The following is a 22,431-nucleotide window of genomic DNA, read 5'->3' on the forward strand; positions in this document are numbered from 1 at the left end:
GTAGAGGCTGCCGGTGCTGCCAGTACCACTCCGTCTGGTGCACTCACGTTCACGCGTTGCCTCTGCCGGCGAGGCGCCGACGCCGGCGGAGGCAGAGAAACTCTGAGGGGAAAGGGGTGGCGGGGGCCTTGCCCTTGGCCTTGCTGCCGCTTGCGCCGGAGAAGAGGCCCATCTCGCTGTGGTTGTGGTGGAAAGGATTTGCCGGCGACGGGGGAGCAAAGCTTGGCAGATGTGGACGACGAGTTTGGATGAGGACGGCCCCGCCGCACGGTCGGCTTAAAAAAGGACGAGCGCCGTCGCTGACACGTGGGCCCGTGGTCATAAATTGAGCTGACCGCGTGGGCAGCGGGTAGTTGGACGGCCGCCATGTGGGGACGCGGCGGACAGCGAGAAGGCGCGCGAAGCGTCCGTTCGGCGTCCGCGCCGACGCATTTGGGCCGCAAATGCGTCGGCGCGGACGCGACGCGGACGTGATTTGGGTTTGGGTCGGCGCGTTGGGCCGCCACTTTTGTCCGTGCCGACCCAAACGGACGCAGGCGGACGAAATGGGTCGGCCCTTTGGAGTTGCTCTTAAATGCCCGGAGGATTACGTTTTTTGCCCGATTTAGGGACAACCCAAAAGTCTGACCCAAGCAGGTCCCGCATAAGGGCATGTACGATGGTGGCATATGAATACCGATGCCTCGTGACAAAAAGTAGTTTGAGGCATCTACATTTATTTATTCTCCCCAATGCAACCTATCACTAGTGGGCCTCATTAAGAAATAGAAAATAAAGACTCATGCATCTCAAATTTTCACTTCAACCTTTTTCAGCTTTTGACATCGGACCACATTTTTTCTTTTCAAGCACCCGCCTCCTGCAGAGGATCCCACTTCCTTATTCGAACCTACTTTACCTGATATCCGATCCTCTAGATGACATGCGAGACATCACCCTGGGGCTATGCATTGTACATGCCCTAAACGGCCCGGCTCATGAAAAGTTTACGGGAGGCTCGTAAACCGCGCTCGCATCCGGTATATATGTCGGTTTCCAGCCAATTTAGGGTATCCCTCCCCTTTCTCCCCTTTCCATCTCCGCCGCAAATCCTCCAAATCAGACGACAAATCGATTCGTCTCGGCAGCATTTTGTCGCGGTTTGCTCGAGCGGATCTGACGATGGGTGCGGGGCATGGCGGCGGCAGGGGTTTCGGCGACCGCGGTGCTTCTGGTGCCACGGTGGGTTCGACGCCCACGGTGGCTTCATCGCCCACAAGCGTGGGAACGACGATGAGGCAGGCGGCTCCAGCCTTCGCCCTCCCGTGTCGGACAGGCAGAGGGAGGCGGCACGCACTCGCGGTGCGAAGTCCCTCAGCGCTGGCTCGCGGGCGTGGGCGAGTTTCCGCCGTCTCTGGAGGCTCTTCAACCCGGCCCTCCAGCGGCTCTGGGCGGCCGAGACCGCGTGGTCGCAGGCAAGGGACGCCGCTGCAGCCGGCGATGCAGCTGCGACCGCGCGCCTGCCAGAGCTCTGGGAGGAGTACCAACTCCAGCAGACGCTCTCCAGCACCCTGATCTACAACACGCTCCACGGCAACGGGCCCCGTCAGCCCAGGACGGCTCCGGCGACGACGGTGACTCCGGCTCCGAAGCGTAGAAGCAAGTACCCCCGTGTAGTACGATGAACTAGTTTCAATTTCCGTTTGAATTATGTTTAATTAAGTTTGTATGAACTATGTTGCAACTCTAGTAATGTTTAATGCCGCGAATTACTCGTTTTATAATCATGTTGAATTCCGATGATGTATGCGGGATCTGCTCTGTTTTGTGTATGTGTCTGTCATCCCGTGAATTTGAATTTGGAGCCCATAAATGAATTTTACAGGCCGGACAGTTACGGGATCTGCTAGAGATTCTCTTACAAACACATACTACAAAGCTGTAAAACAGCAGAGAAGCTCATTCAAGAGAACATAGTGATGCCTTGTTTTTTCAGCGGGAGGGGAGGCCTAAACAAAAAAGCGTCACGGGCCAGCCCAGCCAGCCAGTGACCCAGAAATCTACTCTAGTCTACTCTATCTCGTGGTAATACTATGACGCTAATCGCCGACCTAGTTTTCTCCATGGACCAGATGCATATACGTAGTACTCGTATATAATATACATACATAAGTGGTATTATTCATCGTCCTCCATGGCACGGACTAGGTTACTACACCAGAGCCTCGGCGGCGCACGGTATCGCGACGTGCCCGGCGACAACGAGGAAGTTGGGCCAAGGAATGACTCATCCATTCATACTCCCTCTGTCCCAAGATAAGTGTCTTAATTTTAGTATAAAGTTGTACTAAAGTCAATACACTTATTTTGAAACAGAAAAAATATTATTTTTGTCATGTTAACATGTCATAAGCGTCATAATACAAACCGTACCGAAAAGATAGCCAAATGCCAACCTTTATACACAGAAACACCAGCCAAAAAGTAAGATATAAACAAGACCTACGAATCCTCTGAGTTTGACATCAACGTCCGTCATCTGCGCGTGGACCTTCAAGGTGGCTCGCTAATAAAGGCGAAGCCATTGCCGCTGAAAGAATCAAACCAGACAACACCTCGGACACGCCATCAAACTTCAGGTCTGGCACCCCGCACGACTAAACGTCGGAGGAGGAAAACCCTATACGCTACTAATGCCTAAAAACGATACACACACGTGAATCTGGCGACCCCCTCACCACCGACAACCGAGGTCGGCGGCGGAGGGAAGCGAGATCGCCTTTCTTTCTTCTCCTAGAAGGCAATAGTTAATTGATCCATCCATATATTCAACAGCGAAGCAATCTCACGGCCTACACTGCCATGTGTTCATATATATTCCGCAAAAAAAAAGTGTTAATATATATTCCGTTGACAGCCTAAAAGAATATGATTTTTTTTGGCATCCAGCGCAGCACCGTCCGCATCTACACAACGGGCGTATTATTGTACTATACAACCAGTACAATACAAGAGACGATAATAGTACAGTACACAACTATAGTACTAACAATAAATAAATAAATAAAAAGGAGGGGGCGAAAAGGCACTGATTAATTGATTATTGGGCACCGCCCGTCCGCAGGTGGCTGATATTCCTATCCCACCCGCGCCCCATCGCCACGACCGTCCTATACTCCCCCCAACGGAAAGCCCAGATAAATTCGCCCGCCCGCCGCCGCCGCCGCCTCCCCTCCTCCCCCTCCTGCCCTCGCTCCCGAGCCTCCGCCGCCGCACCGGCGGCCGTGGGCGGGACGGACGGGCGCCGCGCCTCCTCGCCTGGTAAGCCCGGTTTCTCCGCTTCGTTTCTACTTCCTCCCCTTCCTTCCCCGTCGAGATCGGCTCGCTTCGGATCAGCCGCGCCGCCGGGATTCCGCCGCGCCGTCCATTGCCCCACCCGCTCCCCTCCGCAGCCGGTCAACGGGCGGGCGGATGGGGAGCCATGGGCGAAGCTGCTTGTTATTTTGCTTATTTTTATTATTGTCAGCAACCTCTCCATCCCCCTTTTTTGTGACCCGGACGGGCGACTTTCCCGGCGCTGCCTGTCGAATTGCCGCTGGCGGCTCCCGATTCCCGGTGCCGACGGGAGCATCTGACTCTCCTTATCTTTTGCTCTGCTCGTGGCCAGCCATGGACGACGGGGACATCGACTTCTCCAACCCGGAGACGTTCCTGTGCGAGGCCATGGGCAACGACCCGCCGGCCAGCTGCTCCATGGGGACCTACTTCGACGACATCCTCAACGGCGACACCGACCACCTCGCCTGCACCCACACCCACACCTGCAACCCGCCCGTGCACGACCTCGCGCACCACACCCACACCTGCGTCCACGTCCACACCAAGATCCTCTCCGCCTCCGACGACGCCGCCGAGACCTCCGAGTCGCTGCCGGAGAGCAAGAAGCAGCGCCCCTCCGGTAACCGCGCGGCCGTCAGGAAGTACCGCGAGAAGAAGAAGGCCCACACCGCGCTGCTCGAGGAGGAGGTGGCTCACCTCAAGGCTGTCAACCAGCAGCTCGTCAAGAAGCTCCAGAGCCACTCCGCGCTCGAGGCCGAGGTCGCCAGGCTCCGCTGCCTGCTTGTTGACATCAGAGGGAGGATCGAGGGGGAGATTGGCACCTTCCCTTACCAGCGGACGGTCAAAAGCAACGATTTTGTCGACCAGGGGAGCTTTCTCGGTGGTGCCCAGGTTATGAATTCCTGCGGTTTCAGATGCAACGATCAGCTGTACTGCAATCCAGGAATGCAGCAGGCCAGAACTATGGACGACGATGGTGTTATGAGTGGCCAGGTTTTGGGGCAAGGTGCTGGTGACTCTATGGGCTGTGTAAAACCAGGTTCTTTAAACCCCCCAGGCTGCCGTGGGGGCCAAATGCTGTAAACAGGTCGAGGTTAGTTATGCTTCTCTTTTGCCATTTTTTCTGCATCCAGCAACATCAATTTACTTTCTATGTGTTTTAGTATGTTTGAACTCTCAACAAGTGTGCAAATGGGCAGATTTTGATGTGGCGACTTGGTGTGTTAGTTGTTTTGGCCTAACTATAGGATCCTGGCGCTTATATTATCTACCTATAGCCAGTGATATGTCTCTGGCTTTAGTTTGGGCTTATAGAAGAAGCTGGGGAGGGGGCAGCTTATTTCCACAGCCAGCCAGAAGTCCCAAAAGAACTGGCCCTAAAGCCACTGTGGATTTGATTGATACTAGATCTAACAACTGTTTCATTTGGTTTGCACAAACATTCTTTTGAATGACAATATCATGTGGTTTTATTAGAAATGAATTAGCAGTATGGTTTGCATGCAAACAGTGCTTGGCTGCTGCTTGCTTAACTTTTCAGTTATCACATTCACAGACCGATTGGACAAGCAATAATTGTGCATTTCCATCTATCTTTCTGATCATAGCCATCTTTGGTGTCAATTGATATTGAAAGTCCGAAACTACAAGCACATAGTTTAGGTTGTTCACAACAATAGTCTGCATTAGTTTGTGTTTATAAAATCAGTACCACTGGTGGTTAATTTAGGTTGCTAGAAATGTCTCCAGCGAAAGTACTGTTTCTGTCTCAAACATTCCGGCTGCCACCTGTGCACTGCTTTCAGTGTGTAGCATATTTCCAAAAATCAGAATTCATAATTCCTATGATTCAAGGTTTTTGGACAAAGTTTCAAACTAGTAAAAACAGTTTCTCATGTAGCGCCTCGAATGCACCGATACTTCAGGAAACTAGCGAATCGGTATCGGATACCGTATCCGATACCGATACGCCCCCGATACGTATCCAAGGAGTATCCATTAATAAACGGTTTAAAACAATTCAGATACTTGAAGGATACTTTTTCAGTTTGTTTTGGATACGGCCCAGCCCATCTAAGAGACCACTCAGCCCAGCTTAGAGGCAGACAGCAACCCTAGTACCCCAATGCCCCCTTCCTTTCCCTCCCAGTTTTCTTTCCTCCCTCCCGAGTTCACACCAGGCGGCGGCTGGTGGCTGCGTACCTAGCAGCTACTCACCCAGGGCGGGCGGCAGCGGCGTCTAGCCAGCGACGAGCTGCTACTCCTCACCAACGCCTCTTCTCCTTTTTCCTGCCCAGCCAAGCTCATCCTCTCTTCTTTCTCCTCTGATCTGTGAAGATCTCATTTTTCTCATCTCCTCCAGATGGCTCCTCCTGCTGAACCTCCTACTGTACCTACAAATCTAAGGGCACCATTGTGGAGCCATGTTCAAATCATAGAGAAATCACCTGGAGGGGGCAACACTAAATGGAAATGTGACTACTGTGGTCATGAAGCTTTGAGTAGCTACTCTAGAGTTTCTGCTCATTTGCTAAAGAAGACAGGGAACCATGGAATCCATGCATGTAAAAAGGCCACGGTTGACATTCTGAATCCCTTTTAAAAAAAAAAATAGTAAAACGTATCCGTATTGGCACTTTTTCAAAATGACGAATTTACGTATCCGTATTGGCCCGATACTGATACCCGTATCCGTATCTGTGCATTCGAGTGTAGCGCCACCTCAAAATTTTGTGTTATTATGAAGAGTTCTTTTTTCCAGGTGCTTAATATTAGCATCACTTGTCTTCACGGATTATCGAACAATCTTCTCTCAGAGTTGATCATTTTAGATGCGCTAGTAGTAAATTATGGTTTTGTAATCAGAAACTTGGTTCGGGAACTTGCCCGTGTACGTTATAATGCACCAGCCTTTCCATACTTTTGATTGACTTTAGGTTGTTGTATAGTGGACATTGATGCAGGGCTTTCATCAATATGTGCACCTGATTCTCCACTTGTCAATAGGTATGCTATGCTGATAAGTGATAACAGCATATAGTGGTGGAGTGCCTCCATGATTCTATTACTAGATGCAACTTTTGTTCATCCCTAGTCTTGAAACTTAAAAGTCATCCAATGTCTCTGCAATAATGCCATGTTGTACCAATAGTTCTTATTAGGTGTATCCAGTACTTCCGAGTTGCTATCCACATAGTGTGTGGCTTTTATCTAGGTCAGATACCATGTGCCAACGCCTCTTCTGTCAATTGTCATTGCAATTTATTTGTCTTTATTGTTCTGTCTTTTGAAGTTTCTTAAAGTCGATGCTAACGATTGTTTCAGGACTGAGTAACACATTCTACTGCTTCTTTTCAGGACTCTGAGGTGCTTATCTTCTCCTTGCGAGAGACTATTGGCTTCTCCGTAAAAGGAGGACTGTATAAATTGCTGGCTTCTACCAGAGGGCCGCGTTTGGTTCAAACTGTCGTGTTTGTGGCTCTGTTGCCGATGGTGCCTTCTATGGTGCCTGGGGCGCCACAAGTTCGTTAGCTAGGATGCTATCCAGCCTCAGTAATGTTCTTGGAGTTGGACAGCCTTTGCTCCTAGTCCTAGATGCTCGCTGATAATTAGTAGAACAGACTGCGTTCGAAGGTTTCTTGAATAATTTAGATTTCAGCATCCAGGTTTTGTGGGAAGATTACAAGTTCAGTCTTGGGTAGACCTCAAGTTGGATGTCAGCTGCATGAATTCTTTCGTTGGTATGTATGCCCGTTGTGTTTGTTGTCTACACCGTGCCTATGATCAAAGCAATCGCATGGATTCCATCATTGCTTGGGTGTTATTTGATTCTTAAGGGAATGTTCTGTGCCATGATATATTATTTGTACAAAGTAACCTCTGCAGAAATGGGGTTGGTTTGGAGGGTCGTATTGCCGCCCAGTTTGTCTCTGTGGTTCAATATTTACTGAAAAGTTGTGGTCTCTTTTACTAAAATGGTGTATTTTTCTTCAGAATTTTTAACCCTTTTAAGTATGAGCTAGTTTATCGAGAAAATAATATCAATACCTTTAATACCAAATACATGGAACATGAAAATAGATTCCATAATGAATCTATCATTACTGATTTGGTATTCTATTGGTCAAACATAAAAAACGTTTGACTTTGGCTTAAATCTTGGAATGGAGAGTACCTGTAAAAAATTGCATGTCCTGGCCAAGATTCACTTCTGTTCTAGTAGATCTATACAACCTTGTGTGGTATCTCTTCTATTCTCAGTCACATGTACACTAGTGTAAAAGGTGCTCTTATATTATGGAACGGAGTAGATCTTAATCTTCGGCTGGTCTCCTCCTAATTGCCATGAGCATCAACTTGAGATGAGCACCTCCTCCTTGACTCACATGGCTGCTTAGGTCACCGCCACTCATGTTCCATGTTCTCGATCGCCATGAGCACCTCCTACTCCGGGCCTTCCTACTTGACTCACTTTGCATCCACGCCCCATCACACACTTGATCTCAGGGAGACCAATAATGGTCACCGCTCTCCATGCTCTCGATTGCCATGACCACCTCCACCTATAGTTTTGATCCCTCCTCCTCGACTCACCTGGACACTCATGCTGCCAGCGCTACCACTCCTCCCACCATACCCAGCGGACCAACATATGTAACCATGCTTCGATCACACCTGATCTCCGAGAGGCCAACACGATGGACACCAATCCCACCCCCTCCACTTACCGAGCACCTCCGGAGCCATGCCCTCCTCCCCGTCTCACCTAACCTATCAAGTCACCGCCATATCCAATTGACAAGTATTTGCAACAAAACTCCAATCACACTCAATCTCTGGGGGACCAACTATGCTTAGTGGTATTGCTTCTTCCATGTATTCTTCAGCAAATTTGGCCTGGCGGGGTCTAGAGCGAATTTCGCCATAGTCTCCACGGAGGTTCTGTTGATCGTGATGCCCGTGAGGACATCGCCTACTCCCTTGAGCGGTCGTCAAGGTGCTGTTAGGCAATGTACATCTTATTGTAGTTTCACTTTGTCATCTAGGGTTATATGTCCATCATGGCTTACTGTTCGCGGATGAAGTCTCTCGCTGACAAACTCCGCAATCTCCTTTTTGCCAGTGATGTGCAACGAACTCATACACATGATTCTTGACAATTAGTGCAAAGATCTTCAATATTCTATCTTGCACCTCATGCACACTCAAGTACAACCATCGTTCCTCGAGTTGTGCCCCTTTATCTCCAGGCAAGCGTCATGACTCACCTACTCTGCCTAGCTATGGACGCAGTCTGTGCTGGTCATGCAATAGTCATCATGTCACCTTCTCCTGGCACGCCCCTGCCCATGCCGACGCTTTATGACTCGGTCACTCCTCCTGATTGCGGTGGCTTTATGACTCGTGGCTCTTCATGTGTACCTTGTTGTCATAGCATCTTGGGTTAATGAAAACAGACAGATTTGACTTCAGCACAAAATGATCTGAATCTGAAAATATTTTTAAAAATAACCCATTTTCATGACGCCCTAGGTTGGGGCGCCATGCTAGATAGCATGAAGCTTGCACCGGGGTGCCATGCTAGATTACACGATATCTACCTTCACCAAGGGTTTCATGGTATCTAGCATGGAGCCCCAAGCCTGGGCATCATGAAAAAAAGGTCATTCTGTGAAATATTTTCAGAACTGGTTCATTTTGTGATGAAGTTTCAGAAAAAGGGTCAAATCTGTCCATTTTCATGTGTTTTGGCACCCCATGCCCCAATCAATGACGGCCACTCAAGTGTCCACCGTCATGCCGCACTCAATGATACCCACGTTGATGCCCGCCACCATGTCACAGTATTTTCCACCCCCGCTTGCGTACCACTATGACCTGATACTTCTCCAGGTTTCGAGCAAAGTCCATCAACTCCCACGCTTGTGTTGACATTGGTCCTCAACAATGGCACATTCTCACATATGTTAAACAACTTTGTCAAGTTTTCGTCCATCCTCCTACTCCTCTTCTCAAATCGTTATGGGCAATGGTGCAACTTGACCAATCTCCCTATTACCCACACTTGACACTTATGACGAGATCCATCTTGTTTATCATATGATTTAACAAGGCATGTGTTGCTATGCTTTCCACTTTTTGAGTCTGATTTGAATTCTTTTTGTCATATCTGGTGTAGGCTTCTCACCTTTAACTCTACTATTCTGAATATGAGGCCTTATTACACTGCTTGAGAGCGTCTAGTTTCTATCTTGCCTGCTTGTTGGCGGCATAGAACATTGACCAACACGGGGTGCACCAAAATGGCCCCTTAGTGCAATCCAAAAGTCCGTCGGCCTCATCATTTTTATGAATTCTCCCACAAGTGATTCAACCATATGATGTGATGTTTTTCATGGAGAGGTGGTGTCAACATAGATGATGTGTGGGTTAAGCATCTGTGTTGGGCCACAAGTGATTCAACCATATGATGCCTTATAGTGAAAGTCATGAATCCCGAGCTAGGTGTGGCATCGGTGCATAAAAATGCATCGAGCGCTAGCATGCAGTTAGCTATGGTATACGTTGTTATTAGTCTGGGTTAAGCATCTGTGTTTAGCAGCTAGTGTTGGAGAACTCTTAGGTGCTTTTTTAGTTTCATGAAATTTCTTTTTCTTTCTATAAGCGCCTACACAAGGGTCTTCCATTGTGGATGCCTAATACCTCTTAAAGCGATTTCTTGTAAAAAGTGTAAACTACATGCGGTTTCCGATGATTTTCTTATCACAGAGAAATAAACAAACGATGCATTTTTGGAGAAGTCCAAAGTCCTTTCTGCAAATTTGTGATGTGGTTTTTTTATTATTAAATTTTTCCTAAATGTCTCCTGTTCTTGAGCTCAACCCAATGGGTTGGCCCGTCTCCATCCTTTTCTTTTTCCTTTTTCTGCGTTCTTTTCTCTTGGGAGGGTTTTGGGTCCTTTCGCATCATGGGCCGAATTGTCAGAGGTGGATGCAACTGCGAGAGTTCAGAGGGACGTGTGCAATGGTGCGGCAACAATGACAAAGCCTAGTGAGGACCAAACTGTAATGCGGTACATCGCCGGACATAAACACATGCTCACCACCAAAGCCCCGAGCCCTATGTGGACCCATGACATGGGCACGAGCACTAGCCATACTAATTGAGGTGACTTCATTCGTCATTGAGCTTCCTTTGCATTTAAATCAGACATGTCTAGTATGTCAATCAGTAAACCTTTGTGCACTCTAGTACAAAAGCATGGATCAGGGAGAAGCAATGGAAGAAGGTTATATCGTGATCGAGGAGCAGGGAGTCAAACAAGGAGGAGGAGAGCTCTAACGAGGAGGCTGGACAGTTCAGACATATTCACTTGGACAGTCCGGTCCTAGGCCTAGAGCAGCCGGACAGAAGGCCGGGACCGAAAGCACCCAAACACTCGCCCAGACCCTCCGGGTCATGGCTAAGCGCACCCAAACGGATCTTAGAATTTGTCCTGGATTGTTGAGGCCCTCATGTCGATGTCGCCAACCGCAAAGTTAACCTGCGGAGGCCCCAACACTCGAACACTGGATTGTTTGGGCACCTACATGCACACAAGAATCATGCCGAAGTGTGTGTACATCCACTCTATCTATCCCTTCACCCCCAAACTATACAAGTCATACCTAGGGTCAGACCTAGAGTTAGCAAAGCGTAAATTAAGAACTTGAACCTCTAATGGGATCAAGGCATTCCTCTTGCGCAGAGGACTCCTATGAAATTCAAGACCCCTAAGGCTCCGTGGAGCTCAAGACCTCCATCTCTTAGGATTTCGGGATAAATTATCCTACGCTTGTCCCTTTCTCCCATTTCGAGTTGTTGGGTCGATAGGACTGGCCGAATAAACTTTATTCGTGAGATGTATGGTTTACTTGAGGCTCTTATGCTTCTATTTGTGTCCTTGTGGTTGTTTGTGTTTAGCCTCTAGCTCTTAGGTCTTGGTGTTCTTCATGGTTCCTTATCCAATTTGTAAATATCCATCAAACCTGCTAAACGATCCGTATCACCGTAATCCGCCCTCTAGTCCACAAGAGTTTTGTTGGACTACCCCCGAATAGATGACCTATAGATAACCAATGAAAATTGGCCTAAATCTTGTTTTGATCTCCGCTCAAACAATGGCGCTCAAGCTCTGCCACTGTGTGCCGATATGATACGCGTGCATGGTGGCAATGGTTCATGGAGGAGTGTGGGAGATGGGTGGCGTGTGCCAAGGTCCATGCGGGCGCGACCTTGTGGCGGCAATGCTCTCGGGTGCGCGGTTGCATCGGTTCAGGTGGTGCGACAACGTCGGTGGTACAGGCACGCCGGCACGGTGGGGGCGGGAGCATGGCAGACATTTATCACCTCCCTCTCAGTAATATTCCCTACAGGCTTTTTTTTCCTCTGGAAAAAGGCGAATATCTAGATAAAAGTCGGTTGCTACTTCTGGTCTATTTTTTAAAATTATTTGAGGATTCTTCTGGTCCATGTTGCAGTATTTCTCATCATGTCGACACCTTTCTAAAAAACAAAACGAAAATTGCACGCAAGCAGCACGTGAGCACAGCTTAATTAAGCGTCTCCAAGCCAAGCAGCTGCTAATCGCGGCCATGGACGACGGGAACCTCGACTGCTCCTCCATGGGCAGCTACTTCGACGACATCCTCATGGACACGGAGCAGGTTGCTTGCACCCATACCCACACCTGCAACCCGCCCGCCCACCACCTCCCCCACACACACACCTGTCTCCACGTCCACTCCAAGATCGCCGCCTCCGCCTCCTCCGACGCCGGCGCGGAGACCCCGGCCGAGTTCGAGGACGCCCACGCCACCTCCAGGAGCAAGAGGCGCCGTCCGTCGGGCAACCAGGCGGCCGTGCGCAAGTACCGGGAGAAGAAGAAGGCGCACACGGCGCTGCTGGAGGAGGAGGCGGCCCGTCTGAGGGCTATGAACGAGCAGCTCGCCAAGAAGGTCCAGGACCACGCCGCGCTCGAGGCCGAGGCGGCCAGGCTCCGATGCCTGCTCGTCGACGTCAGGGGCAGGATCGAAGGGGAGATCGGCGCCTTCCCTTACCACCGCCGGCCGGCCAAGGGCGCCGGTCAGGGCGGTGCCCAGGTTATGAGCTCATGTGATTTCATAGCAACCTGTGAACAACCTCATACGTGTTTTCTTTAATATCAGAGCAGATCTATGCAATGGAGAATATTATTCTCTGAGGTAGTGGGCTAGTGCTGGAGGGCGGTTGACATGGAAGGAGAGAGGACGGTGGCGACAGTCGTCGGTAGGTTGAAGAAAGCGCAAGTTGATCAAAACTTTAGATTTGGCGTCCCACATGGTTTAGTCTTCAGTAGATGTAGATGTACTGTGAGTGTGTACTCACTCTGGTTCTTTTTACTCCCCATTTAAAAAATATTCTGAAATCAAACTTCGTAAATTTTGTAGAAAAAAAAAATCTTGTGAAGTACCTTTTTTTCGACAAACGGTGAATTTTATTGGCTCAAAAAGGAGCATCAAGAGAATACATATCCTAAGAGCACACACCCGGCCTCTGTATAAATAGAATGCACACAGCTAACACCAACACATGCACACAAAAAACACGACAACAACAGCAAAGTCATATTAGACCAAGGCTATGCGTAAGCGAGGAAGAATAAAAAACTCCAAAGAGGTCAGATCCATGATCGGCAAACTAAAACAATGAGCATATCCACACCATCCATCTCATGACACCACACAGACAACGAATTTTTTCAACAGCAACGCCTTCAAGAAGGGAGCAACACTCAAGCATCATTTTCACCAGATCCAACCACCCAGGCTAGGATCTAGGTTTTCACCCTGAAGAATCAATCTGAGCATACCCGAGCAATGCCTTGAACAATGTAACTATGTAAAAACATCGCCATTGCCAGGTATAACCAGCTCGGGTCAGACCAAGACTTTCACCCCAGAGCTCGCGACCTGATGCTTGAGTAGTACCATCTAAGTCATCAAGTTGTGGTATCATCAAGAAGATTACAATTACGACTATAAGCCAGAAGATAATGTCAAATCTTGGAGACGCTGACACCAAGGAGAGCCAGAAGATAATCTCAAATCAGGCAGGACAGGGGAGGGAGATAAATTCACCCGCGGTCACTGTATTTGATCACAAAGTTCACTTTGGTCACTGGATTACGGAATACCCAAATTACGGTGCTTATCATTACATTTGTTAACAGCGCATGTCACCGCGTACGCTGCGTCGCCGTATTTGTCCCACGTGGCATACTGTTTGACTGTTTGACCAGCCACGCAAGCGAGGCGGGGGTTCTTTTGCACTGGCGAGTTGATTTGGGGGCTATTTTGCAAATTTCGCGTTGTATTAAAACCCCCTCCCCCATCGTCCTCCAAATCCCTAGCCATTTTCCTCTTTCGTCGTCGGCCACCAAATCCCTAGCCGGCGTCGTCCTGCCGTCGCCCACTCCCCGCCCAGCACCGCTCACCGCCGGCGTCGCCGCTTCTGCAACGAGTTGTTCTTCCCCTGAAGCATGTCTGCATCGAGCTCCTGCCGCTCTTCTCACCGCGGCGGCGGTCCATTCATCCCCCTCATCTACTGCCCGTGGGGGTGTGGTTCCATGGTGAAGAAGCATGTTTCCGGCACTGAGGATCACCCTGGATGGGTGTACTACCGCTGCCCCAGCCATGGTGTAAGTTCTCTGACATTTGGTCTTGGAAAGCATTGATTTTGCCACATTTGGTCTCTGTTTTTGGCACATTTGGTCTCTGATTTTGCATTCATTTTGACAGAATGGATGCAATTTTTGGCATTGGGAGAGGGAGTATGTTGCTTACTTGGCGGAGAAGATGTTTCTCACTGGAGATAATGCTGTGGATGCAATTGGGTGGTCTGAAGACAGGAGAGAAGAGCTGGAGCGGCGCAATGAAGAGAGAAGAGCTAGAGGGATGATGGCAGTAGGATTCAGGGGTTCATGCTGTGAGGAGAGGAGTGAATCTTTGTTGCAGGTTGGCAGGCAGATTGTTCTTCTGTTGAAGATAGTTGTGGCAGTAGGTGTGCTTGTGTGTGTGCTGTGTGTGATGCTGCTGATGAAGTGATGCAAGTGTTGTGTGTGATGCTGCTGAGGAGAGGAGGAGTGAACTATGTGTGTGATGATGTTGAAGATAGCTTTGGCAGTAGGTGTGCTTGTGTGTGTGCTGTGTGTGACCTGTTGAATTGTTGGTAGTATGAAGATGCTAGTAAGCTAGTAATGTAATGGAACTATGTAGTGTAGTGATGGTGGTGATGAAGAAGTGATCCAAGTGTCCCCTTTTGGTAATGTAATGAAAGTATGTTGTTGATCAATCTATGTTGCATATTATGTCTTTCTGTTGGCCAATATATATGATCACAGTTGGGTTGTTTGCATTACTATATTGTGATCTGACATAATGATAAGTGGTAAGTGACATCAGAAAATGTTGGCAAAATGATAAGCATGTCAAAGATGATCATCACAAGATATGTAACAAAGATGATCACCAGGTTCAAGAAATATATATGACAAGCAACATATATACCAAGCACAACATAGCACCAGGTTAAATAAGATAGTAAAGATCCACCAAAAGCACATGTCTAACAAGCTTAACAGTAAGGTTAAGTTCAGCAGAAGAACTTGACACAGACCAAATTTAAGTTTAACATGACAAGAAACACCAAAATACTGGATTAGTTCACCAGAAGAACTTGATACAGACCAAATTTTCTACTTCCTAGGCTCTCTCAGTTCATCAAACATGCTGACCTTCCTGGTTTTCTTGCTTGTAGAGCCACCTCCCATGTCATGTGCACTTGTAGAGGCCCTCTTAAGCCTGGACCTGTTGTGCTGATCTTCCTTTCTTTTGGCAGCAAGCTCAGAAGCTTTTCTCTTCCTTGCCTCCTCTCTAGCAGCTGCCAGCTCTGCTGTTTTCTTCTCTCTTTGTTGTAGGACAATTGCTCTATTTGCTTCAGCTATTTCCTTCTTCTTTGCAACATTAGCAGCTCTTTTCTGTTGTGTTTCATGCTTCTTTGCTTCTCTTTCTATTACTTTCTTCTTTGCAGCCAGGTCTCTCTTCTCTTGTGCCTCAGCAGCTCTCTTCTCTGCTGCAGCATTTAGTGCCTCCAGTGCAGCATCTCTCTTCTCTGCCATTTCTCTGTCTTTCTCCATCTTCATCTGCCTGAGCTTCATGGCTTGACTACCATCCCTGCTAGCAGTTGTAGTAACATGTGGCATGCTACTGCTCTGAGCTCTTGCTGAGCTAATGAAGCTTGATTCAGGCATGGGTTGCTGAGAAAGTCCAGGTCTCCTAGATGATTGTTGCTCCCTTCTCATCTGTTGTACCATTGTGTCACCAAACACTTCCTGAAAAGATGAAAGTAACATCATTAGAACACTTCACAAGTCATAAATTGTTGTCAATGTGAATATGTAAAGCTTGACAATGATTAAGGAAGACAAACCTGAGTTATTACTGGTTCCTCTTCACTTTCTTCACTGCCTGAATCAACTTCAACTTGATGCACATTCTATTGTTCATCATCTGATGAGTCAACAGGAATAGGAGGAATAGGTTGTGGTTGTGGCACATGCCTCACAGGTGGCAAACCAGCTTTCCTCTTGTTGCAACCTGCTCTGTTGTGACCCTCCTCTTGGCAATGAGAGCAAGTGATGACCACACCATGCCTTGTGAGCTTTTTGCCTCCTCTCTTGTCCTTGGCTTCATGTGGTTGTTTCCTTCTATTCTTCTGATGCCTTCCCTTTTTGTCATTCTTCTTGGGTGGGGGTTTGATCACTGGACCATGCATCTTTTCCCACTCTCTCTCATCTCTGTCTGGCATGATGATAGGCTGGTAGGCTTTCAGAAATGAGGCAATGCTGTAGCATTTGTCAACTAGGTCCTCAGGCTCAATTCTCTCATCTTTGCAGCAAACAACAGAATGATGGCATGGTATGCCATTGAGGTCCCACCTTTTGCAAGTACAACTTAAAGCTTTTATGTCCACTATGTAAGATCTCCCTTTGTTATCAACCTACACAGATGACATAGGGCACTTATTCAATGCAAGAAAACAGGATGAATATGCAAAATGCTAAGTCAGGCTAGATTACCTGGAATATTCCATCCCCTGCAATTTGATGCATGACATGTAGCTGACAAATCATCATTCTTCTCAAGTCTTTTCTTAATTTTGGGGCAAACAGTGCCATCCCATGTTTCTGCTTCCTCTCTCTTGTTGTAGAACCTTGTCATCAACTGCTTTTTTATTGTCATGATCAATGACAATATGGGGAGCTCTCTGGCCTCAAGAATGTACCTAAGCCAACAGTTGGTTCATGTCAGAAGAATATTGTGATGGAGAACTACCTGTTGAATGCTTCATGTGATGAAAAACACAAACAATGATGCAACCTACTTGTTAAACACTTCACAAGCATTATTGAGAAGAATATCACACTTGGGGAACTCTTGTTGATATGCCCTAACCCAAGTGTTGGGGTCCATCCCTGACAGCCATTTCCATGCTTTAAAGTTTATCACTTTAAGCTCTTCCATGTTCTGTTCAAAATCAGAAGGAGTTGTGCTCCTAGCACATTTCCACAGCTGGTTCTTGAGCACTTCACCCCTAAACTGCTGTTGGTAGTTTTGCCACAAGTGCCTGACACAGAACTTGTGCTCTGCATGTGGAAAGTAATCTCTGACAGCTTTGATCAAACCCTAAAAGAAATGTGAAAGACAATGTCAGCATCATGACAAAACAATTGTGGAAGCAGAAACTTTGAAGCATGGAAATGAAAGACAAAGTTATGAAAGTACCTTCTGCTTGTCAGACATAATAGTCCACAGATCAGTTTCAGTAATGACTAGGTCTTGTTTCAGAGAGGATAAGAACCACCTCCAGGTGTCAGTGTTCTCAATGTCAACAATAGCACAAGCAATTGGATAGATGCAATCATTTGGATCTAGGCCAACTGCAGTGAGAAGAACACCTCCATATCTGGTCTTCAAATGGCATCCATCTAGGCAGATTACTGGCCTACAAGCCTGCATAAACCCTCTCTTGCATGGATCCAAAGAGAAATAGCAGTGTAGGAAAGTACCATCTGTATCTGCTGCTAAATAAAATGTGCTCCCTGGATTTGACCTTCTCCATTCATTTGCATAGTCCCAAAGCTTATTGTACTGTTTCTCCTCATCTCCATGGACAATATTAAGAGCCAACCTTTTTGCTCTCCTAATCTTACTCCTTGTAGGCTTCATATTCCATTGTTCCTGCACCACCCTAGAGAAGTTCTTCATGCTCATGTTTTCATCTGCCCTAAATGAGTCCAAATACTTCTCTGCCATGTATGGAGCTGTGAAGCTTTTCACTTGCCATTTCTTGCTGCATGTGTGTTTGTCCACAAGCTTCTTAACCATGAATGCCTTTGTCCTATTGTCATTGGATGCAAATAGATACCAAGGGCACCCCTCCTCACATTTTGCACAAACCCTCATCTTGTCATTAGTTGGCATCTTCAGGTTGACCCTGTTCCTGCATGAGTATTCTTTGATAGCCTTCCTAAGCAGCTGCACATTCTGAAAAACTTGCCCCACATGAAACTTAGGGCTTATTAAATCTTCATCCCTAAATGTCTTGAAGTTCATCTCAATTATTCCTTCATCATCAGAATCTGGCCTTCTTAACTCATCATCTTCTGACACATCCAATTGTTCCTCATTCCTATTCTCCTCTACAGCATCAAAGCAATTGTTCACATACAAGTCATCATCTCCCTCTGATATGGCATAGTCACTATCTGCAATTTCAGGCACATAATCAATGTCACTACCCTCTTCTTCTGAATCTGTTGATCCTCCACTTGCATCATTGTCATGAACATCATCTGCATCCATATTGATAAATGACTTGCCTTTCTCCTTTAGTACTTCAGTTGCTGTCCTGAAACCTTCCCCTGATTCAGGTCTGACCACATTCAATGGCTTCATTGGGCTGATGACTTTTGGGAGATCTTGAATTGGGAACCTAACTACATCATCAAGATCCCTGATAGAATCATCATGTTCCAAAAAAATATCCATGAAATGATGCCCAAATGTCACAAAAGCTCTCATGTTATCTGTGGCATCCTCTCCATTGATCACTCTAAGCCCATTTGTGTTAAGTTGAAGACCTGGCATGCAGTAGTACACTGTCATCTTTCCTTCCTTCTCATACCCTATCTGCTCTATGAGATCATCCACATCTGGGGGTGACCATGTGTTCTTGTCTATGTTATCAAACCAGATGCTCTGCCCTCCATAGTACTTTTTGCTTCTGCCCTGGCCCATGAAAAAACCTCCATGCCATATTTGAACAGAAAACATAGGATCATCATCACCTGCAATCAATAAGTGGAGTTGTTCAGAATAACATTTTCAATCAAAATGTAACTGATTGTGACCGCAAGTTTCTGTCCTAAAAAATGAACACTGATTGTGACCACAAGTTTCTGAATTTAAACATGCATCTCTCCATAATGTCAAACTTATCTGAATGTACCTGAATGTGCCTTAATTTGAACTACTTCAACAAATTATATCAGAATTTAAACAACTTGACATATGCACCAATCAATTCATAATAGAAAAAGACAATGTTATAAAATATTGCATAAATCATTGCCTGCATTGGAAGCAACTCCAACAAAAAGAGCCTGCTTTCATTACAAACTCCTCCCAAATTAGTACTAACCCTACTCAATTCACTACAAACCCTAGCTCTCGTCAACATATCGCATAGTATCTACACACTCCTCCTAAATCAGTCCAGATCGTAGTCAATGCCACCCACACCGAGCAAAAACCCAACCTAAATCCCCAAAAAATCCACCTGCCAAAATCCTATCAAAACCCTAGCACTAACCCCTTTCCCCATAAAATTTTGACCTTCAAATCCATGGAACGGCTGTGGACGATCGGATATGAACGGAAACACGTGAATAAAAGCTGGTGCGGGAGAGGGTCGCGGGTTCTTACTGTAATGCGGCGGCGGTCCGTGCTCCGGGCGACGAACAGGGGCCATCGCCAGAGCAGACGCGCGACGCTACCTTCCGATCTCCTTCGACCAGACGACGGCACGACCTCTTGAAGCCTCGCTCCCGACGACACGAGCAGTCGCCGGTCACCTCCGCTGCCGATCACCGCCTCCCGACGAGAGGAAACCAAGCGTCTCCCTGCCTCGACCGCAACTAACAAAGAAACAGAGCAGGGGAGGAGCTTTATGCAAAACAGAGGCAGCCAGGACGCGAAATTTGCAAAATAGTGTTGGGGAACGTAGTAATTTCAAAAAAATTCCTACGCATACGCAAGATCATGGTGATGCATCGCAACGAGAGGCGAGAGTGTTGTCCACGTACCCTCGTAGACTGACAGCGGAAGCGTTATCACAACGCGGTTGATGTAGTCGTACGTCTTCACGATCCGACCGATCAAGTACCGAACGCACGGCACCTCCGAGTTCTACAAACGTTCAGCTCGATGACGTCCCTCGAACTCCGATCCAGCCGAGTGTTGAGGGAGAGTTTCGTCAGCATGACGGCGTGGTGACGATGATGATGTTCTACCGACGCAGGGCTTCGCCTAAGCTCTGCTACGATATTATCGAGGTGTAATATGGTGGAGGGGGGCACCGCACACGGCTAAAAGATCAATAGATCAATTGTTGTGTCTATGGGGTGCCCCCCCGCCCCCGTATATAAAGGAACAAGGGAGGAGGAGGCCGGCCCTAGGAGGGGGCGCACCAAGTGTGGAGTCCTACTAGGACTCCCTAGTCCTAGTAGGATTCCACCTCCCATATGGAATAGGAAAAGAGGAAGGGAAAAAGAGAAGGAAGGAAGGGGGCGCCCCCCTTCCCTAGTCCAATTCGGACCAGACCAAGGGGAGGGGTGCGGCCACCCTTGAGGCCCTTTTTCTTCTTTCCCGTATGGCCCAATAAGGCCCAATACGTATTCCCATAACTCTCCGGTACTCCAAAAAATACCCGAATCACTCGGAACCTTTCCGAAGTCCGAATATAGTCGTCCAATATATCGATCTTTACGTCTCGACCATTTCGAGACTCCTCGTCATGTCCCCGATCTCATCCGAGACTCCGAACTCCTTCGGTACATCAAAACTCAATAAAACTGTCATCGTAACGTTAAGCGTGCGGACCCTACGGGTTCGAGAACTATGTAGACATGACCGAGACACCTCTCTGGTCAATAACCAATAGCGGCACCTGGATGCCCATATTGGCTCCCACATATTCTACGAAGATCTTTATCGGTCAGACCGCATAACAACATACGTTGTTCCCTTTGTCATCGGTATGTTACTTGCCCGAGATTCGATCGTCGGTATCTCGATACCTAGTTCAATCTCGTTATTGGCAAGTCTCTTTACTCGTTCCGTAATACATCATCCCGCAACTAACTCATTAGTCACAATGCTTGCAAGGCTTATAGTGATGTGCATTACCGAGTGGGCCCAGAGATACCTCTCCGACAATCGGAGTGACAAATTCTAATCTCGAAATACGCCAACCCAACAAGTACCTTTGGAGACACCTGTAGAGCACCTTTATAATCACCCATTTACGTTGTGACGTTTGGTAGCACACAAAGTGTTCCTCCGGTAAACGGGAGTTGCATAATCTCATAGTCATAGGAACATGTATAAGTCATGAAGAAAGCAATAGCAACATACTAAACGATCGGGTGCTAAGCTAACGGAATGGGTCAAGTCAATCACGTCATTCTCCTAATGAGGTGATCTCGTTAATCAAATGACAACTCATGTCTATGGCTAGGAAACATAACCATCTTTGATTAACGAGCTAGTCAAGTAGAGGCATACTAGTGACACTCTGTTTGTCTATGTATTCACACATGTATTATGTTTCCGGTTAATACAATTCTAGCATGAATAATAAAAATTTATCATGATATAAGGAAATATATAATACTTTATTATTGCCTCTAGCGCATATTTCCTTCAAATAGCCCCCCAAATCAACTCGCCAGTGCAAAAGAACCCCCGCCTCGCTTGCGTGGCTGGTCAAACAGTCAAACAGTACGCCACGTGGGACAAATACGGCGACGCAGCGTATGCGGTGACCTGCGCTGTTAACAAATGTAATGATAAGCACCGTAATTCGGGTATTCCGTAATCCAGTGACCAAAGTGAACTTTGTGATCAAATACAGTGACCGCGGGTGAATTTATCTCCAGGGGAGGGGACTCAATCCTCGCGAGTTCCTTGATCGAGGCGCATGTATCTGGCTCTCCTTGGTGTCAGCTTCTCTAAGATTGTGATCTGTCAAATCTTGGAGAAGCTAACACCATCGAAGTCATCAAATTACGACTATAAGTCATCAAGGAGATTACAATTCAGAGACGCCAACAACCACATTTGAGAGATCACAGTCTTGGAGAAGCTGCCACCAAGGAGAGGCAGTAGATAATCTCAAATCCGTCTGGAAAGAGGAGATGACTCAATACTCGTGAGTTCCCTGACCAAGGCACATCTATCTTAGCTTCATCGGGTGGAAAAGGCACTGGAGAACAAAATAACACAATGACATCATCACCTCCATAGGACATGGTCGGTCACTTTGACAAAGTAAAGATAAAATGAGGCATGTACTAAAACTCCACATGCCCACCTCCGATGCCAAACAACATCCTTGGAACGAGGAGGGAACGGGGAGGTCTTATTCGACGCCACTAATGGCACCATTGTCTCACTACCACCATCTAGACACCTAGTCTTTACCCTAAGTCCCTAAATAAAGCTGGGCGATCAGAGACTAGGCACACACCGCATACCGAGTTCACCCCACCTCACCGATGCGAGAAGGCACCTGGAAGCGAGGGAACTGGCGGTGGAAGCCCTAAGGATGAACTCTAGTTGCACCTGTTTTTTTCTCTCTGGTGGAGGCGCACCTGTTCGTGCATGGCGGCTATCCTTGCTTGGTCTTGCAGAACTCACAGGGGCACGCACCTGCCCCGATGCGTCGGCCGCCCGATTGCCTCGCAATCTGCAA

General features: G+C 47.4%; 2 protein-coding genes across 2 annotated transcripts; both read left to right on the forward strand.

The window, feature by feature from the left end:
* The first annotated feature begins 3,118 nt into the window (after positions 1-3,118).
* Positions 3,119-7,287, forward strand: LOC123164857 (basic leucine zipper 19). Its single transcript, XM_044582462.1, has 3 exons — positions 3,119-3,300; positions 3,647-4,411; positions 6,676-7,287. Exon 2 carries the CDS (start codon positions 3,649-3,651, stop codon positions 4,399-4,401), a length of 753 nt encoding a protein of 250 aa, XP_044438397.1. The 5' UTR covers positions 3,119-3,300; positions 3,647-3,648; the 3' UTR covers positions 4,402-4,411; positions 6,676-7,287.
* Positions 7,288-11,793: 4,506 nt separating this feature from the next.
* On the forward strand, positions 11,794-12,590 carry LOC123169589 (basic leucine zipper 19-like). The gene has a single exon (XM_044587454.1). The coding sequence runs from the start codon at positions 11,829-11,831 to the stop codon at positions 12,516-12,518; it is 690 nt and encodes a 229-aa protein (XP_044443389.1). The 5' UTR covers positions 11,794-11,828; the 3' UTR covers positions 12,519-12,590.
* Positions 12,591-22,431: the final 9,841 nt, after the last annotated feature.

Source organism: Triticum aestivum, chromosome 7D (genome assembly GCF_018294505.1).
Source record: "Triticum aestivum cultivar Chinese Spring chromosome 7D, IWGSC CS RefSeq v2.1, whole genome shotgun sequence".
NCBI classification, from domain to species: Eukaryota; Viridiplantae; Streptophyta; class Magnoliopsida; order Poales; family Poaceae; genus Triticum; species Triticum aestivum.